The 18,840-nt window shown below is 35.9% G+C and overlaps 1 protein-coding gene across 1 annotated transcript in view; it reads left to right on the plus strand.

Annotated features, from left to right (window-relative positions):
• Window positions 1-541: 541 nt before the first annotated feature.
• The window catches only part of LOC113470769, a 25,675-nt gene continuing 7,376 nt past the window's right edge, over window positions 542-18,840 (plus strand). Inside the window, exons 1-3 of the mRNA XM_026829468.1 lie at window positions 542-712; window positions 1,161-1,446; window positions 9,773-9,883. Of these exons, the coding sequence (XP_026685269.1) occupies window positions 542-712; window positions 1,161-1,446; window positions 9,773-9,883 (568 nt within the window). The remainder of the gene's footprint in view (window positions 713-1,160; window positions 1,447-9,772; window positions 9,884-18,840) is intronic.

Genomic DNA, 18,840 nt, shown 5'->3' on the forward strand with positions numbered 1-18,840 from the left:
ACTACACCACCGAAGCAGTTGGATGAGATCTAAGAAGAAAACCCAAAAGTTACGAAGGAATTTCCATAAACTCAATCAATGATCTGATGTTATCATCCTATTACCTCAAAGTTACGTTAGACCAGAAAAAAAGGAACTTTTTCGAGGAATTTCCATAAACTCAATCAATGATCTGATGTTATCATCCTATTTCCTCAAAGTTACGTTAGACCAGAAAAAAAGGAACTTTTTCGATAGGATAAAATCTCAAGCGAAAAAAAGTGAAACAGAATTCAAATCAAATCATGTGTGTATTTGAATGGAAAGAGAAGGGAGAGGTATATAAACATTAATAAAACTTGCTGTAGAAACCTTATTTGTATCATAAGTGTACCAACCACTGTACCAATCTCTCTTTCCTAACACGAAAGAGAATAAAAAAAACCGGTACTTTTTATTGACTCGTTCCGTGGTTTGAAATCGTTTCAGTATCGATCAAGTGCCCGTGCGGTGTGCGTGTGTGAGTGTTTTTCCTAACGGACTTTCCTAACTTAATTTAAAAATGGCTGTGAAGTTAGCAGCCATTGTGTGCTTTGTGTATTTGGCCCAGTTTGGATCATGTCTGCCGGCTGCCGACCCCGCCCTGGACATCCCTGTGCAGGGACTCCACAACCCAGTTATCGTATGCAACTTGGTCACTGCTGAGAGCACTTTCTTTGCTTTCAAATACAGGGTTCATTGTTTGGCGTTATCAAACCAATCTGTTCAAACTTTCTTGATGTTAGATTGTTTGATGATAAGTTTGATGTATTTCTACTTGAGCTCATTGTTGCATATTTCATTGATGTTAATGTTTGCGAATGCATTGGAGTACATTGTAATGGACAAGGAGTTGTATACCTACTCTTTTCTTCATGGATGGAACCCATTCTATGAGATATCAGAATTGTGATCAAGCGAAAGTTAGGATTCCATTTGTTAGCTCAGTCTTCTTCGGTACAGCTTGCTTTTTCTCAGAACACGCAGCTTTTCTTTTGGCAGTATTGGCACTTTTTGATCATCATGATGTACAAACGATCTACGTTTTGAGAGATTTTGTACTCGTATCTTTAAATAGGTTAATACCCAGACTTTATAAGTTTATACCTGAATCCGGGACTTGGGCTCTTCAGATTTTCCAGATGCTGACAAAGGATAACATCAACCTTTTCGAAGGCGTGACTGTAGTCAAGACGCTGCCAATCACCAACAACGGTGACGGTGCCCCACGTGCCATGCCTGTCAGCGGCGATGTCGAATCCATGATCACCTCCAGACTGGAAAACTTCCTGAGCACACACACCCTCAAGATTGACTTGAAAGGAATTGATGTGATGAATGCCCTCACCAGAGCTGGACGTTCCATCAGTGACGAGGAAGATGAAGAGGATGTGGAAGCCAGAGGCAAACACGACATCATCAAGAAAAGTAAGTGCCTTTATTTAAATTTCAACATTTTCCGTAGTTAGTCTAGTGCTGTAGACACTAGAGTTCTTGACTGTAGGCGGATAGATCCTTATACATAACCAAATCACATGTTTGGTGGTCGCCTGGTAGGGCTTTTTGTATCCACCTTATCATACATTACAACCTTAACATTCCCCTTCTCTCTCAAAATTTAGAAAAGTTTTAAGAATTCAAGGCTTTTTGTAAAGGCTCACGCCGCTCACTTACAGTATGAGGACTGGCCTTGGTTTTCAAGACTTCTTAGCAATAGGAGATACCTAATCATGAGGCCATGGAATCTACTTCTTTTCGACGATAATTCGGTCAGCCACATACCTCGTAGAATAAGAATTTGGTCGCCTTAGGAAAGCATTTACCACAAGTAGGTCCCCCTGCTGTGCCTGAAAATTAGCCCATTTGCAAATCAGCATGTCTGAGAAACTTGTCTCGATCTCAAATCTTTCATGTATGTAGGTACTATTCTAAAGCCAATTCTACCAGTATACTTTCAAAATTCTCATCCACCTGATAATTTGCTTGCGGTTTTAACAACCACAAACTTATTTGTTCAAAAGAGATGATACAAAGTGTAAATCCATCTCGTTAAACCATCTCCTTGATGAGATTTTATGGTTTATTCCTTCTTGGGATAACTTTTATGTCTCTATCTGCAAAATTTGTGGGAGGCTTCTGCCAAACTTTAAGTTTTATATTAGGAATTTTAGGTCTTTGGTATTTGTTTTAATGGATTGACAAAAATTTTAAAGTTTCTCATAAAAGGAGCTTCATACCTTTATAGTCTCTCATAAAATGAGAAGTAAAGTTTACAATCGATGAATCGACACTTGTGATTGTGATTCTTGAAGGTGCATGAGGGAACTTTTTTTATTTCTCTGGAATTTATTGAGGCTAATCATCATTAACTTTATAACAACAAGGAAATTATTGAGTGTTGTTGATCTTTTATTTTGGGGAGCTTTCTTTGGAACACCAATGTTGTGGATAGTTGAATGCTCGTACTCTTGGATGATTGGCTAAGTTCCTCATCAATAAAGTACGACACTAGGAAAAGGAAAGTAAAGGTTATCAATAAAATATGGGAAATTATTAAAAGGAAAGGCCTTACTGCGCGTGTGCAATTCAAAGATAAATAATATTATGTATTTCACATTGTGTTTCCTTATACTTGTCAAAATTACTGCAACTCTCTCTTCCAAAACTTTCTTCCAAGAACTAGGTCTAATTAAAGTAGATAAATTTATGTATATGGATTAAGTATTGAAGTTCTATGGATTAAGTATTTCCTTCCTGTAATATGAAGAGAAATATTTGAAATTACTCAAATCCCATCTCACGCACTCTAGCTATTCCGGAAGTTCAGAAACCATTTTAAAGTAAACCAGAAAGTATTAAGGTCTGTATAGGTACCAGGTACTTTATGTAGATATTATTTTCTAAACTTATATGATTTACTTCTGATTGCAAGTGATCAACTTATTCAACTATGTTTAACAAACCATTTTTTTCACGGGTTCACTGTATAACTGCTACTTTAGTAATGTGGGTTAGTTCCATTGGGAACTGGTGTATTCAACCTGCTATTACCGCTGGCTGAAGGACTTGTAGATACTTTATGTAGATATTATTTTCTAAACTTATATGATTTACTTCTGATTGCAAGTGATCAACTTATTCAACTAGGTATGTTTAACAAACCATTTTTTCACGGGTCCACTGTATAACTGCTACTTTAGTAATGTGGGTTAGTTCAATTGGGAACTGGTGTATTCATCCTGCTATTACCGCTGGCTGAAGGACTTGGTAAAAAAGCTTTTTCCTAATCATTCTCACACTTTGAAATCGAAAGTGACAACGAACGTATTATATTAAACGCACCGCTGAAACGCTCTTATTTTAATTACCACCTGTTAGCATAACTTCATAATAGAATATACCTTATCCTGCTGGATAGTTATTATCAGTCATAGAATTATTATCATATTTAATTAGATACAACTGAACATACATTTATCTTACTATCTATTAGACGAGTACCTACTTAGTACTTACGTGTTAGAGTACTAGTAAGTTTTTTAATTAGGTGAAATGTAATTTATCTTTACATGTTGATTATCAATTTATGCACAGCTTGTGGTGTTCAACAAACCATTTTTTCACGGGTTGACTGTATAACTGCTACTTTAGTAATGTGGGTTAGTTCCATTGGGAACTGGTGTATTCAACCTGCTATTACCGCTGGCTGAAGGACTTGTCAAAAAGCTTTTCCTAATCATTCTCACACTTTGAAATCGAAAGTGACAACGAACGTATTATATCAAACGCACCGCTGAAACGCTCTTATTTTAATTACCGCCTGTTAGCATAACTTCATAATAGAATATACCTTATCCTGCTGGATAGTTATTATCAGTCATACCTAGAATTATTATCATATTTAATTAGATACAACTGAACATACATTTATCTTACTATCTATTAGACGAGTACCTACTTAGTACTTAGGTACGTGTTAGAGTACTAGTAAGTTTTTTAATTAGGTGAAATGTAATTTATCTTTACATGTTGATTATCAATTTATGCACAGCTTGTGGTCAATGATAGTAATGTTCATCTCCTTGTTGAAAACACTAATAATTATGAAATAATTAAATATCTATTACTTTCAAGTTTTTGAACAGAAAGTAATTATTTACCTATCTATTGAGAAACCTATTTGAAGAAAAATTCCTGATCATGATAACATTGATAAAGAAGCTCAATGAGTAGGAAATAGTTTTATAATCAGTGAAAAATATTGAAACCAATGAAAAACTTAAATAAGTCCATTTAAAAAATCCATTAAGGTACAAAAACCCGTATCACATCATAATATGGAATATCGAAAAAATATATCTAAGTAGGTACAATAGAATTCAATTTGTACCTTGTTGAAGATCACTACAGAATCGTAAAGGTAATCATAAAAATAGACTCGTAAAATAAATAAATAGGCTCCCATAAAAAGTAAACAGAGTAGGTGTGCTTGGTAAGTACGCAAGTGTGCTTGATAAGTATCTCCCGTTAAGTACTTTATGATGAAGTATTTGATATCCAATTAGAGGTGCCATTACGAGGTAAATGTAAATGTTTCAATTGAAATATTTGAAAAGATAAATTTCTTGATGATGGACTTAATCGGATTCTTAATTTCATATTAAATGGATCTTTCAGTCTACAAGATGTCTGTATTTCTTGTCTACGGTATAGCTTATGTTGGACCGTAGAAAGTACATGGTTGGGAATTTACCAAGCACTTGATTTTATGATCACTTATGTTCATTTAAAAAGATAAATTTCTTGATGATGGACTTAATCGGATTCTCAATTTCATATTAAATGGATCTTTCAGTCTACAAGATGTCTGTGTTTCTTGTCTACGGTATAGCTTATGTTGGACCGTAGAAAGTACATGGTTGGGAATTTACCAAGCACTTGATTTTATGATCACTTATGTCAAATTAAGAGAGTAGTGAGCCGATACCTACAGAGATAGAACTGATAAAGCTTTGAGACTTAAAAAATTATCTTTTATCATTCCTCAAATGGTGCTCTAGTATCATACACCTAGATTTCATGGATTATGAGATGATCAATATAATCTATACACATAATCTTTAATCAGATGATCAATACAATCACTCTACACAAATAAATGATAACACAACAATAAACAATATGCCACACAGCTATTACAATAACAGACATAGGAGCCAGGAAACTCTTCACATGTGACTGTGTGACAGATATAATGAGATTGATTACATAACACGAGATGAAGATGTAGACAAGAATGTCAGAAATGCCAAAATGTTAAATAAGAGATCACCAGAAGAATTATTGACATCGGGAGCCAGGAACACATAATCTTTAATTAGATGATCAATACAATCACTCTACACAAATAAATGATAAAACAACAATAAACAATATGCCACACAGCTATTACAATAACAGACATAGGAGCCAGGAAACTCTTCACATGTGACAGATATAATAAGATTGATTATATAACACGAGATGAAGATGTAGACAAGAATGTCAGAAATGTCAAAATGTTAAATAAGAGATCACCAGAAGAATTATTGACATCGGGAGCCAGGAAATGTCGATGGACATTGGCAATATGATTGAGGGAAAAGTAAAAAGTGACTACATTAACTAGTCTGCCATTCGATAATAGTAGGTATCCAGATTGAACATCTATGCTTGTACAATATGTGGAAGTGATCATTTGCTCTATTATGACACCAATGTATTTAGAAAAAAATGTTGTTAAACCATTAGGAATACTTCTCCAAGATAAAGAATTCTCCATGATTGAACTATCCATTGAAGCTTTGTTGAATAAATGCTTGATTAGTGTTATGGGTACTGAGCAGGTCAGTATTACAGATCACATAAATCGCACTAATATGTACTCAAATTGTCCAATGTATGTTGGCTAGACAATCATAAGAATCATGTGAGGTGTACAGACAGGAAAATCGGTGGAAATTCTGGCTTGGGAAATGGAACACACACCAGGGCAATTTGCATGAGAATCACAACAATTTGCCAAGTAGATCTAGGAGTAATCTAGTTTATCTTGACCATGAGGATTAAGATAAGAGTGTTATCATTTAGATCTGCTCAAGTTCTATTCTCACGCCAGTCATTGCACAGTCAAAATATTCCACCCTAAAACTAGTAGCACCCTAGTCCAGGAACCCATTTGATTTTGACCCCTTATTCAGGACACTATATCCGTGACCTCTTGGGCAAAAAATCCAGACTGTGTTATTTTTATTCGCCGAACCTTAACTTTCGGTCTTCGTTTCCTGGACTATTATCGGTCATTTTTCCATCAGTGGAGAAACATCCTAGGTAGGACCTCTTGCAAAAATCTGTCATGCAAATTATCGCTAGCAAAACCAGCATTTCTCTCAACAGGTCACTGGGAGTATCTTCCCACACATGATTTGCTTGAAATTAATTTCCAACAATTTCTTCAACAAAAGATTTCTCGACACGACACGAACTCTGGAGCGGTTCTTTGCATGTGGTACCGCCTACGACAATATACTTAGGAGATGGAATAGTTGCATGTACTTCACGCCAATAATGCAGTGTCAATATTAGAACAGGTTCAATCAGCAGTTCTCAAAGATAAAGATATCAGAATTCGCAATGTTCTGTGTTGATATGATCTACATACTACATATCTTCATCTAAGTTGCTTGTGTTGTGTGTGGCAGGTAATAGGTTGGTCAGTGCCGCTATCTATTTTTGTGTAGGCAGCATCAATGTTATCATTGGCATTATTATATTTTTCAATATTACTATCAATTTCTTTATCAATGACATTGCTATTCAAACTATTTTCAATTTCACTATCAAATCTACCAATATGAAGTATTAAATTTTCCATGTTTAACACCATTACCTGTTTCAATTAATATTTCAATTTCGAGACCAATATTTGCATAATGATCACTATTTTCATTATTTTCCATTTTGTCAGAAGATGTGTAGGTCCATGTTTAACACCATTACCTTTTTCAATTAATATTTCAATTTCGAGACCAATATTTGCATAATGATCACTATTTTCATTATTTTCCATTTTGTCAGAAGATGTGTAGGTATTTGATCCACTAATGTATTCTTCTACTCTATTGCATTAGTGTTCAATGTACTTCATGTTATTGTGAATTTTTGATTAAATTAGGAACCCAAGTGAAGTGTATTCAATATAAATGTTGTCAGTATATCCTACGCAAAGGTGTTCATATCAAAAGTACCTACTGCCAGATATCAAAGTGATCCATATTGATATTCTCTCTTCTGTTCTTTCTATGTTTTGATAGTTTTTTAGGAGGGTATGTGAGTTGTGGGTGGTATCCAGATTGTACATCTATGCTTGTACAATATGTGGAAGTGATCATTTGCTCTATTATGACACCAATGACAGATGCACAATGTATTCAGAAAAAAATGTTGTTAAACCATTAGGAATACTTCTCCAAGATAAAGAATTCTCCATGATTGAACTATCCATTGAAGCTTTGTTGAATTACTAATGTATTCTTCTACTCTATTGCATTAGTGTTCAATGTACTTCATGTCATAGTCAATTTTTGATTAAATTATAGGAACCCAAGTAAAGTGTATTCAATATAAATGTTGTCAGTATCCTACGCAAAGCTGTTCATATCAAAAGTACCTACTGTCAGATATCAAAGTGATCCATATTGATATTCTCTCTTCTGTTCTTTCTATGTTTTGATAGTTTTGACTTTCTTCGTTCATATTCATTGAATCAGGATTTAAAATTCTGATTCTCAAATAAGTATAATACTATAAGTACATTTATTAGACCATGATAAGTAAAAAACACTAGCCACATTTCATATCATCAAGACCTCACGCAATTCAATTAATATGGATTTTTAAATTCATAATAATTGAATTAAAAGAATTGATCTATAATCGTAACGATTCTTTTATTAAATACATTATGTTTTCCTCATTATGTCTACTTAATGTTTTCCTCATTCTTGTTACTCCTACTCAAGTTCCTAAACAATCTTGAATGATTCTCCTATTTATAGGTGTATGGTCAGGTTTGGTAGATAGATCCACTAATAAATATAATATAGTTAGGTTTGGTATATAGCTCTACTAAACATAATATAGGTTTCATTGATATCTACATATATGTATACCAAATCCTTAATGTACAAATAGAAAACATACACCGGCTATAAAAAACATCAATATAAATACCTCTAGTTCATTACCATAAAAAAATCTCGAAGCTAATTTATACTAGTCTCTTGGTAGGTCTGTGGGTTACTATCACGACTATCAGTAGAATCTCTACCTGGTTCTCAATTGAACCGGTTTTCTTGCTGATAGTAGTAATAGTCTGGGAGAGTTATTATGCTTCTATTTTTTCTCACATGAAGACTTTGAGGATTGTGGGATTCATCCAAATTCGGATGTTATTACACATAACATAACATCACGAAACACCCTGTATATAAATAGATAAAAACATAATTCCAATAAAATGGACAGTTTGCTCCTTGACCTCTGGTTGGTCCGTTGATTCATTTTTCTCACATGAAGATTTTGAGGATTCTGGGATTCATCCAAATTCGGATGTGTAATAACGAAACACCCTGTATATAAATAGATAAAAACATAATTCCAATAAAATGGACAGTTTGCTCCTTGACCTCTGGTTGGTCCGTTGATTCTCAATCCCGATCTAGCTTGGATCGGTTCGAAAGAATCTGGCATTTCAGGTTCTCACTTTCATGCCAGTGAAAGCTTTTGCGTGAGATCCGCAGGTGGTTCTCTAATACCGGATGATCTTTAAATAGGTTAATACCCAGACTTTATAAGTTTATACCTGAATCCGGGACTTGGGCTCTTCAGATTTTCCAGCTTTTCATGGTATTTCCCATCAATTACTTTTTCCATTTCATTGTTTCCTGAATCCGGGACTTGGGCTCTTCAGATTTTCCAACTTTTCATGGTATTTCCCATCAATTACTTTTTCCATTTCATTGTTTAGTTTATACCTGAATCCAGGACTTGGGCTCTTCAGATTTTCCAGCTTTTCATGGTATTTCCCATCAATTACTTTTTCCATTTCATTGTTTTCAATAACTTTTACAAGTTATGCTGGACTTCTTCATCAAAGACGATAGAACATCTATCGACTTTTCCCAGACCAGTTCAGAAGAGGACAAGAAACTTTCATTCTGGGAATCTAGAAACTAATTAGAATAATACTTATTATAAATATCATAATCAAACACTAGAGTTCTTGACTGTAGGCGGATAGATCCTTATACATAACCAAATTCCAAGTTTAGTGGTAGTCTGGTAGGGCTTTTTGTATCCACCTTATCATACATTACAACCTTAACATTCCCCTTCTCTCTCAAAATTTAGAAAAGTTTCAAGAATTTTGATGAGAATCCACCATCTGTTGGGAATCTGCAAAAAGAACCGCACATCACGCAACTTACGGAAATGCAGGCCTAGAACCATAATATAATTGATGAGAATCCACCATCTGTTGGGAATCTGCAAAAAGAACCGCACATCACGCAACTTACGGAAATGCAGGCCTAGAACCCACGGTCTCTGGAATAGAAAGCGACGGACTGCTTTCGCCGGCGATTCTGAGAAACTTTACCATGATTCCGTCGAACCAGTTGGTTATTAGCCACTTCCGGAACGTGTCATAAATTAGATACCTACTTCCACTTCCAAAGTACTTCCAAATATGGAAGAGATTCCATCAGTGACGAGGAAGATGAAGAGGATGTGGAAGCCAGAGGCAAACACGACATCATCAAGAAAAGTAAGTGCCTTTATTTAAATTTCAACATTTTCCGTAGTTAGTCTAGTGCTGTAGACACTAGAGTTCTTGACTGTAGGCGGATAGATCCTTAAACATAACCAAATCACACTTTTACCACAAGACAGTGGATATTTTGCATTATTCTGAGTTATTGCAAAAATGTGATGCATCATTATAATAGTGTGGTCGAGGTGTATCTTTACTATCTTTACTATCTATAAGCTAACTAGGCTGGCTGTATTCTATTCTAAACGCGAACCTCACTTTTTTTTTTATCCTACTTGAGCATATCATTATAAATGTAAGGCACAGTAGAGCTATAAATAGAAACAGTTGGAAATGAGCTGATGTGGCTACAAGTATTTGGTAAAATTTCTAAACGTCTAAACCAAATTCTTGAGAACAATAAACCAAAACGATTACCCGGTTTAAACGCCGATAAAGTAGTCAGTGGTCAAATCTAATGCCTAAACCAAACCAATCTCTCTCCTGTTTGTTATAATCTTGATAGGGAACAAGGTGATTGTTTCATTTGTGGTTGAAAAAATTTTGCTTAATCCAAAGCGAGCACGGTTGAATACTTTCAGAAGATATTCTTATTTCTGATTGGTTGACTTGGGAATTTTATTGTTTTCAAAGTTTAACCAATTAGAAGCGATTTAAAACTGTCTGTGGAAGTTGGACGAACCATTCTCGATTTTATTGTAAGGAACTGCTCATATTTGGAGCCAATCCCAAAATAATACAAATCCTTAAAAGATTCGTTGGGTGGAAGAGCTCACTAAGTAAGGACCCTGCCATTACAGCCTTAAAGAAGACTCTAACTCGAAGATTTTGCCTTTAGTCTGTCCATCTCTTAGTCTCTTTTTCAGACCCCTTGGGGAACATTTTTTTTTTTTGCTTTTTTGCTTTTAAAGGGTATGAGTGATGTCTATAGTTCCTATTAAATAATCTAATTTGCTGTTCACTAAATGATGTGTGTACCTGAAATATAAATTAGATTGTAATTTATGTAGTTCAGTTTTTTCGGCTTTTAAAGGGTATGAGTGATGTCTATAGTTCCTTGAACTATTAAATAATCTAATTTGCTGTTCACTAAATGATGTGTGTACCTGAAATATAAATTAGATTGTAATTTATGTAGTTCAGTTTTTTCTTCAAGTACCTATCTTGAAAGTTTTACTAATCTTGTTTTACTGCATTTAGTTTGTCAATATTTTTCACACACATGTCCAGCTTGTCTAGAAAGTGAAAGGCTGAAAGTTTTACTAATCTTGTTTTACTGCATTTAGTTTGTCAATATTTTTCACACACATGTCCAGCTTGTCTAGAAAGTGAAAGGCAAAAGTTTTACTAATCTTGTTTTACTGCATTTATCTAGTTTGTCAATATTTTTCACACACATGTCCAGCTTGTCTAGAAAGTGAAAGGCAATCCTCTCTCTTTTCTCATGTGCAAAAACTTTGAAAGCACTATCCAGAATAGGAAATAGTCCATTATCTAACTCACGCCAAGTACCTTTCTTCCATATGACCAAGTGCTTTAACAATGACAGAGGCTCAGGCACTTGAATTTCGAGTAGGTACTGGTAAAACGAAGATTAATGTATCAAAAAAATTGGGCAAAACAATCGAGACGTTTGGATCTTTATCATTATTATTTTTTTAAAAAGTCAGATTGGTACTGCCTTGAGAAAAGCACCATTATATTTGTTATTTACGTATATCAAAAAATAAATAATTTGGATTTGTTTGCAATGAATTCAACATCCTTTAATAATTTTGGCATGGTTTATTCCTTCTTGGGATAACTTTTATGTCTCTATCTGCAAAGTTTGTGGGAGGCTTCTGCCAAACTTTAAGTTTTATATTAGGTTTGATTAAATCCGAATTTATTTTTTTCATCCGTTTGACCATATGTACCTACTAGTCTGCAATTTAAGCAAAATGGTATGGACAGTTGGACATCCAATTTGAGCTTCCGCCTTTGCTCCAAAAAGGGATTTTTCAATCCCTGACAAAAATTTTAAAGTTTCTCATAAAAGGAGCTTCATACCTTTATAGTCTCTCATAAAATGAGCAGTAAAGTTTACAGTCGACACTTGTGATTTTGATTCTTGAAGGTGCATGAGGGAACTGTTTTTATTTCTCTTGAATTTATTGAGGCTAATCATCATTAACTTTATAACAACAAGGAAATTATTGAGTGTTGTTAATCTTTTATTTTGGGGAGACGATTTAAATACGTTTTGAGCTTTCTTTGGAACACCAATGTTGTGGATAGTTGAATGCTCATACTCTTGGATGATTGGCTAAGTTCCTCATCAATAAAGTAAGAGTCTACTTTTTTCGCTTAGGGCTTAGGCGCTTTACTGTGTGTCAAAACATGTTGTTTGCGCCGGTCTTCGTCTTATATGTATCTTGTCGAGAGTCTACTTCTCTTAATAATTTCTACAGATTTTTTTTTTCGATTCTGCAGATCGTCTTTCTACTTTCTATTCACTTTGACTCGATTCACCCCATTAGAATACCCATCCATCTGGTTTGGCCACTTATATTCTTGATTCAACTTGTAATCGTCGAGCAGAAATTCAATCGTTGACGTCTGTTAACCTTATGATCCGAAGCATTTCATGTATCCACCATTACAAAGCCAGTTTCTAAAGGTAGACAGTTGTTCGTCTTATATCTTGTCAAGAGTCTACTTCTCTTAATAATTTCTACAGATTTTTTTCGATTCTGCAGATCGTCTTTCTACTTTCTATTCACTTTGACTCGATTCACTCCATTTGAATACCCATCCATCTGGTTGGGCAACTTATATTCTTGATTCAACTTGTAATCGTCGAGCAGAAATTCAATCGTTGACGTCTGTTAACCTTATGATCCGAAGCGTTTCATGTATCCACCATTACAAAGCCAGTTTCTAAAGGTGTTTTTCTATAGCCACAGGATTGAGAAGGTTTCTTCTTTTCTTTTCTATTAGAAGTTCAAGCAGATTCACGCTAACCTTCAAGAGGTCAAGACTCCAAGAAGATCTTTGGAAACGCTCAGACACACAAGTAAAATTATAGCTTCGAATATTATCAATACAATTATCGCAAGTTAGAAAGTTTCAGCAAAAAAACACGTTTTCGAGACGTCTTCTTTCTCCTAGAACAAGTTTTGAGCTCGTTGGTTTGAAGAAGGTCTTTGACAAGATGATGCAACACGTTTTCGAGACGTCTTCTTTCTCCTAGAACAAGTTTTGAGCTCGTTGGTTTGAAGAAGGTCTTTGACAAGATGATGCCACGTTTTCGAGACGTCTTCTTTCTCCTAGAACAAGTTTTGAGCTCGTTGGTTTGAAGAAGGTCTTTGACAAGATGATGCACAGGGGTCAAATATTTCGCCGACCTTTCTTGTGGAGATTCATTGAGCTGCGCGAAATTTATTAGTATGCATCACCGGGAGAAATGTGAAATGCCCGTGCAGTTGCAAAGTCTGCTTTTGTGTTGCAAATTCTGCTCTGGTGTTGCAAATTCTGTTCTGTTGTTGCAAATTCTGCTCTGGTGTTGCAAATTCTGCTCTGGTGTTCTGATAGTATGATCAATGCTTACGTTGATCTGGTCGAAAAGAAATTACTTGGATATTCTGACCACATACACTACCTATATAATGAAATGCCCGTACAGTTGCAAAGTCTGCTTTTGTGTTGCAAATTCTGCTCTTGTGTTGCAAATTCTGTTCTGGTGTTGCGAATTCTGTTCTGTTGTTGCAAATTCTGCTCGGTTGTTGCAAATTCTGCCCTGGTGTTGCAATTCACGCTTTGGTGTTCTGATAGTATGATCAATGCTTACGTTGATCTGGTCGAAAAAAAAAATAAATAAATAATAATAACTTGGATATTCTGACCACATAGACTACCTATACATATATACCACAGAAACTACCTATACTCATATGTACATAAATACTGGGTTTACTGGGTCCTATTATGTACATACTGGGACCTACTAAGCATCTCGTGAAATGCCCGTGCAGTTGCAAAGTCTGCTTTGTGTTGCGAATTCTGTTCTGTTGTTGCAAATTCTGCTCTGTTGTTGCAAATTCTGCTCTGGTGTTGCAATTCACGCTTTGGTGTTCTGATAGTATGATCAATGCTTACGTTGATCTGGTCGAAAAGAAATTACTTGGATATTCTGACCACATACACTACCTATATATACCACAGAAACTACCTGTACTCATATGTACATAAATACTGGGTTTACTGGGTCCTATTATGTACATACTGGGACCTACTAAGCATCTCTAACATGTATTTGTAATGTACATAGGTATAATGCTTGATTGGTGTTATGGGTATCTAAGCAGGTCAGTATTACAGATCACATAAATCGCACTAATATGTACTCAAATTGTCCAATGTATGTTGGCTAGATAAATTCTGCTCTGGTGTTGCAAATTCTGCTCTTGTGTTGCAAATTCTGTTCTGGTGTTGCGAATTCTGTTTTGTTGTTGCAAATTCTGCTCTGTTGTTGCAAATTCTGCTCAGGTGTTGCATTTCACGCTTTGGTGTTCTGATAGTATGATCAATGCTTACGTTGATCTGGTCGAAAAGAAATTACTTGGATATTCTGACCACATACACTACCTATATATACACCACAGAAACTACCTATACTCATATGTACATAAATACTGGGTTTAATGGGTCCTATTATGTACATACTGGGACCTACTAAGCATCTCTAGCATGTATTTGTAATGTACATATGTAGGTATAATGCTTGATTAATGTTATGGGTATCTAAGCAGGTCAGTATTACAGATCACATAAATCGCACTAATATGTACTCAAATTGTCCAATGTATGTTGGCTAGACAATCATAAGAATCATGTGAGGTGTACAGACTGGAAAATCGGTGGAAATTCTGGCTTGGGAAATGGAACACATATCAGGGCGATTTGCATGAGAATCGCAACAATATATTTGAAAAGATAAATTTCTTGATGATGGACTTAATCGGATTCTTAATTTCATATTAAATGGATCTTTCAGTCTACAAGATGTCTGTATTTCTTGTCTACGTTGGACCGTAGAAAGTACATGGTTGGGAATTTACCAAGTACTTGATTTTATGATCACTTATGTCAAATTAAGAGAGTAGTGAACTGATACATTAAGAGAGTAGTGAGCCGATACCTGCAGAGATAGATCGCAACAATTTGCCAACTAGACCTAGGAGTAATCTAGTTTATCTTGACCATGAGGATTAAGATAAGAGTGTTATCATTCAGATCTGCTCAAGTTCTATTTTCACGCCAGTCATTGCACAGTCAAAATATTCCACCCTAAAACTAGTAGTACCCTATAGTCCAGGAACCCATTTGATTTTGACCCCTTATTCAGGACACTATATCCGTGACCTCTTGGGCAAAAAATCCAGACTGTGTTATTTTGAGCTTTGAGACTTAAAAAATCATCTTTTATCATTCCTCAAATGGTTCTCTAGTATCATACACCTAGATTTCATGGATTATGAGATGATCAATATCATCACTATACACATAATCTAGTTATTTTTATCCGCCGAACCTTGACTTTCGGTCTTCGTTTCCTGGACTATTATCGGTCATTTTTCCATCAGTGGAGCAACATCCTAGGTAGGACCTCTTGCAAAAATCTGTCATGCAAATTATCGCTAGCAAAACCAGCATTTCTCTCAGCAGGTCACTGGGAGTATCTTCCCACACATGATTTGCTTGAAATTAATTTCCAACAATTTCTTCAACAAAAGATTTTTCGACACGACACGAACTCTGGAGTGGTTCTTTGCATGTGGTACCGCCTACGACAATATACTTAGGAGATGGAATAGTTGCATGTACTTCACGCCAATAATGCAGTGTCAATACAAGAATTCAAGGCTTTTTGTAAAGGCTCATGCGGCTCACTTACAGTATGAGGACTGGCCTTGGTTTTCAAGACTTCTTAGCAATAGGAGATACCTAATCATGAGGACATGAGGCAATGGGGTCTACTACTTTTCGATGATAATTCGGTCAGCCACATACCTCGTAGAATAAGAATTTGGTCGCCTTAGGAAAGCATTTACCACAAGTAGGTCCCCCTGCTGTGCCCATAATCATCATTACCAATCCATAATATTAGAACCAATATAATTGATGAGAACCCACCATCTGTATCTGCAAAAAGAACCGCACATCAAGCAACTTACGGAAATGCAGGCCTAGAACCCACGGTCTCGGGAATAGAAAGCGACGGACTGCTTTCGCCGGCGATTCTGAGAAACTTTACCATGATTCCGTCGAACCAGTTGGTTATTAGCTACTTCCGGAACGTGTCATAAATTAGATACCTACTTCCACTTCCAAAGTACTTCCAAACATGGAAGAGATGGATATAAATATCAGAAATATAGACAAACCTAAGTGCCTATTCGGGCAGGATATTGCATATCTCTTCTCGAAGAATGATCTGTGATTCCTCTGTAAATGTACTTATAGTACTTCCATACTTTTACCACAAGACAGTGGGTATTTTGCATTATTCTGAGTTATTGCAAAAATGTGATGCATCATTATAATAGTGTGGTCGAGGTGTATCTTTACTATCTTTATTGCAGATGGAAGAGATGGATATAAATATCAGAAATATAGACAAACCTAAGTGCCTATTCCGGCAGGATATTGCATATCTCTTCTCGAAGATTGATCTGTGATTCCTCTGTAAATGTACTTATAGTACTTCCATATTTTTACCACAAGACAGTAGATATTTTGCATTATTCTGAGTTATTGCAAAAATGTGATGCATCATTCTAATAGTGTGGTCGAGGTGTATCTTTACTATCTTTATTGCAGAGATGAATTGATTGCTTACTATTTGCTTAGAAGATATGTGAGTTAAATGAAATGGCGATTTATGATTGGTTCGGAGTGGTTTCGACAGGGTGTCTTGTATACACCTAGATGAAGATCTCAAAAGAGATCACGGAAAGCTAGTCAGTCGATTTTAGTTAATCCTCAAGGTTGTGGAGTGTGGTCCAGTTTAGAGCTACAAAGAAACCTTTTTATGTGGCTCTAGCTCTAAACGACCAAGTGGCAATTTTGTGACCTGCGACAAAAATATTTGACTTGAAAGAAAAATGTATCATTTTTTTGTGACATCCTGTATAACGGTCTAATATCCGGAGCGCCACAGACTTTCATACCGTGTGTAACGCACAAGTTACTTCCGTGAGTGATGGGATTCCATTATCATCACCATTTCCACATTTCATTCAGCTGTCAAATCTGATGGTTTACCATCAATTTCTTGAAGTGATTCTCAATACTACTTCACTTATAGAAACCAACAATAGATATCCTCATACGGGGGTGCTGAAATGTGGGCATGATAGAGATCTAGATAGATATTGTAAAATAATTGAACAAGCTGGTCCTGATGATTAAATTTTTGAAGAAGAAAAGTAGTACCAACTGATTTCGAGAGTTTAGAATACTACTTCACTTATAGAAACCAACAATAGATATCCTCATACGGGGGTGCTGAAATGTGGGCATGATGGAGATCTAGTTAGATATTGTAAAATAATTGAACAAGCTGGTCCTGATGATTAAATTTTTGAAGAAGAAAAGTAGTACCAACTGATTTCGAGAGTTTAGACACTCTTCAAAGAGGATTCGAAAAGCTTCAATTTAATCCATAGTATCTTTATCATGATTCTCGATTAAATCCGAATTTATTTTTTTCATTCGTTTGACCATATGTACCTAATAGTCTGCAATTTAAGCAAAATGGTATGGACAGTTGGACATCCAATTTGAGCTTCCGCCTTTGCTCCAAAAAGGGATTTTTCAATCCCATTGAGCAGTACCTATAAGCAAAGAGTCTATTTTTTTCGCTTAGGGCTTAGGCGCTTTAACTGTGTGTCAAAACATGTCGTTTGCGCCGGTCTTCGTCTTATATGTATCTTGTCGAGAGTCTACTTCTCTAAATAATTTCTACAGATTTTTTTTTTCGATTCTGCAGATCGTCTTTCTACTTTCTAATCACTTTGACTCGATTCACTCCATTTGAATACCCATCCATCTGGTTGGGCAACTTATATTCTTGATTCAACTTGTAATCGTCGAGCAGGGGAAAATCTGACAAATGGAGTGTGCCTGAAGGCGTGTGATGTGTTCCAATTTCCAATCCATTCGTCCCCAAGGGCCAAGGATCGACATTTGGGCCAATAGGGATTTATGGTTGCTTAATTTTCGACATTGTAATAAACTTGACCTGTTAGATTGCTTGATCGTGTTGCATAGGGACACAATAATATACCTACTGCGAGAGTCCTATGGGGCTTTTCAGTCCTATGATGGCAGTATAAACAATGTATATTCTTATACCGGATGGACCAAAGTTCCGATTGCCTTCAAATTAAATTGATTCCTAGGATAAGGAAAATCTGACAAATGGAGTGTGCCTGAAGGCGTGTGATGTGTTCCACTCCATTCGTCCCCAAGGGCCAAGGATCGAGATTTGGGCCAATAGGGGTTTATGGTTGCTTTATTTTCGACATTGTAATAAACTTGACCTGTTAGATTGCTTGATCGTGTTGGTTACTGCGGTTGCATAGGGACACAATAATATACCTACTGCGAGAGTCCTATGGGGCTTTTCAGTCCTATGATGGCAGTATAAACAATGTACATTCTATTCTATATATTTTTTTAAAGAGGTTTGACAGAGGGAACTGTAACTGCTATGGTCTTATCGTCCCGAAATCGAAGAGAGAAGGAAGACAGGATAGGAGAAAGCCAGCCGTTCCGAGAACGAACGTTATCCCATCAGGATAAAATCCACCCCGGGCGGGAATCGAACCCGCGGCCTAGCGCTTACAAGGGTTTCTTTGTGTTATTATGTCACAACTTTGGTGCTCACTGCAGCATTGTAGGATTTT

This window comes from Diaphorina citri, unplaced genomic scaffold, assembly GCF_000475195.1.
Source record: "Diaphorina citri unplaced genomic scaffold, Diaci psyllid genome assembly version 1.1 scaffold1816, whole genome shotgun sequence".
NCBI lineage: Eukaryota > Metazoa > Arthropoda > Insecta > Hemiptera > Psyllidae > Diaphorina > Diaphorina citri.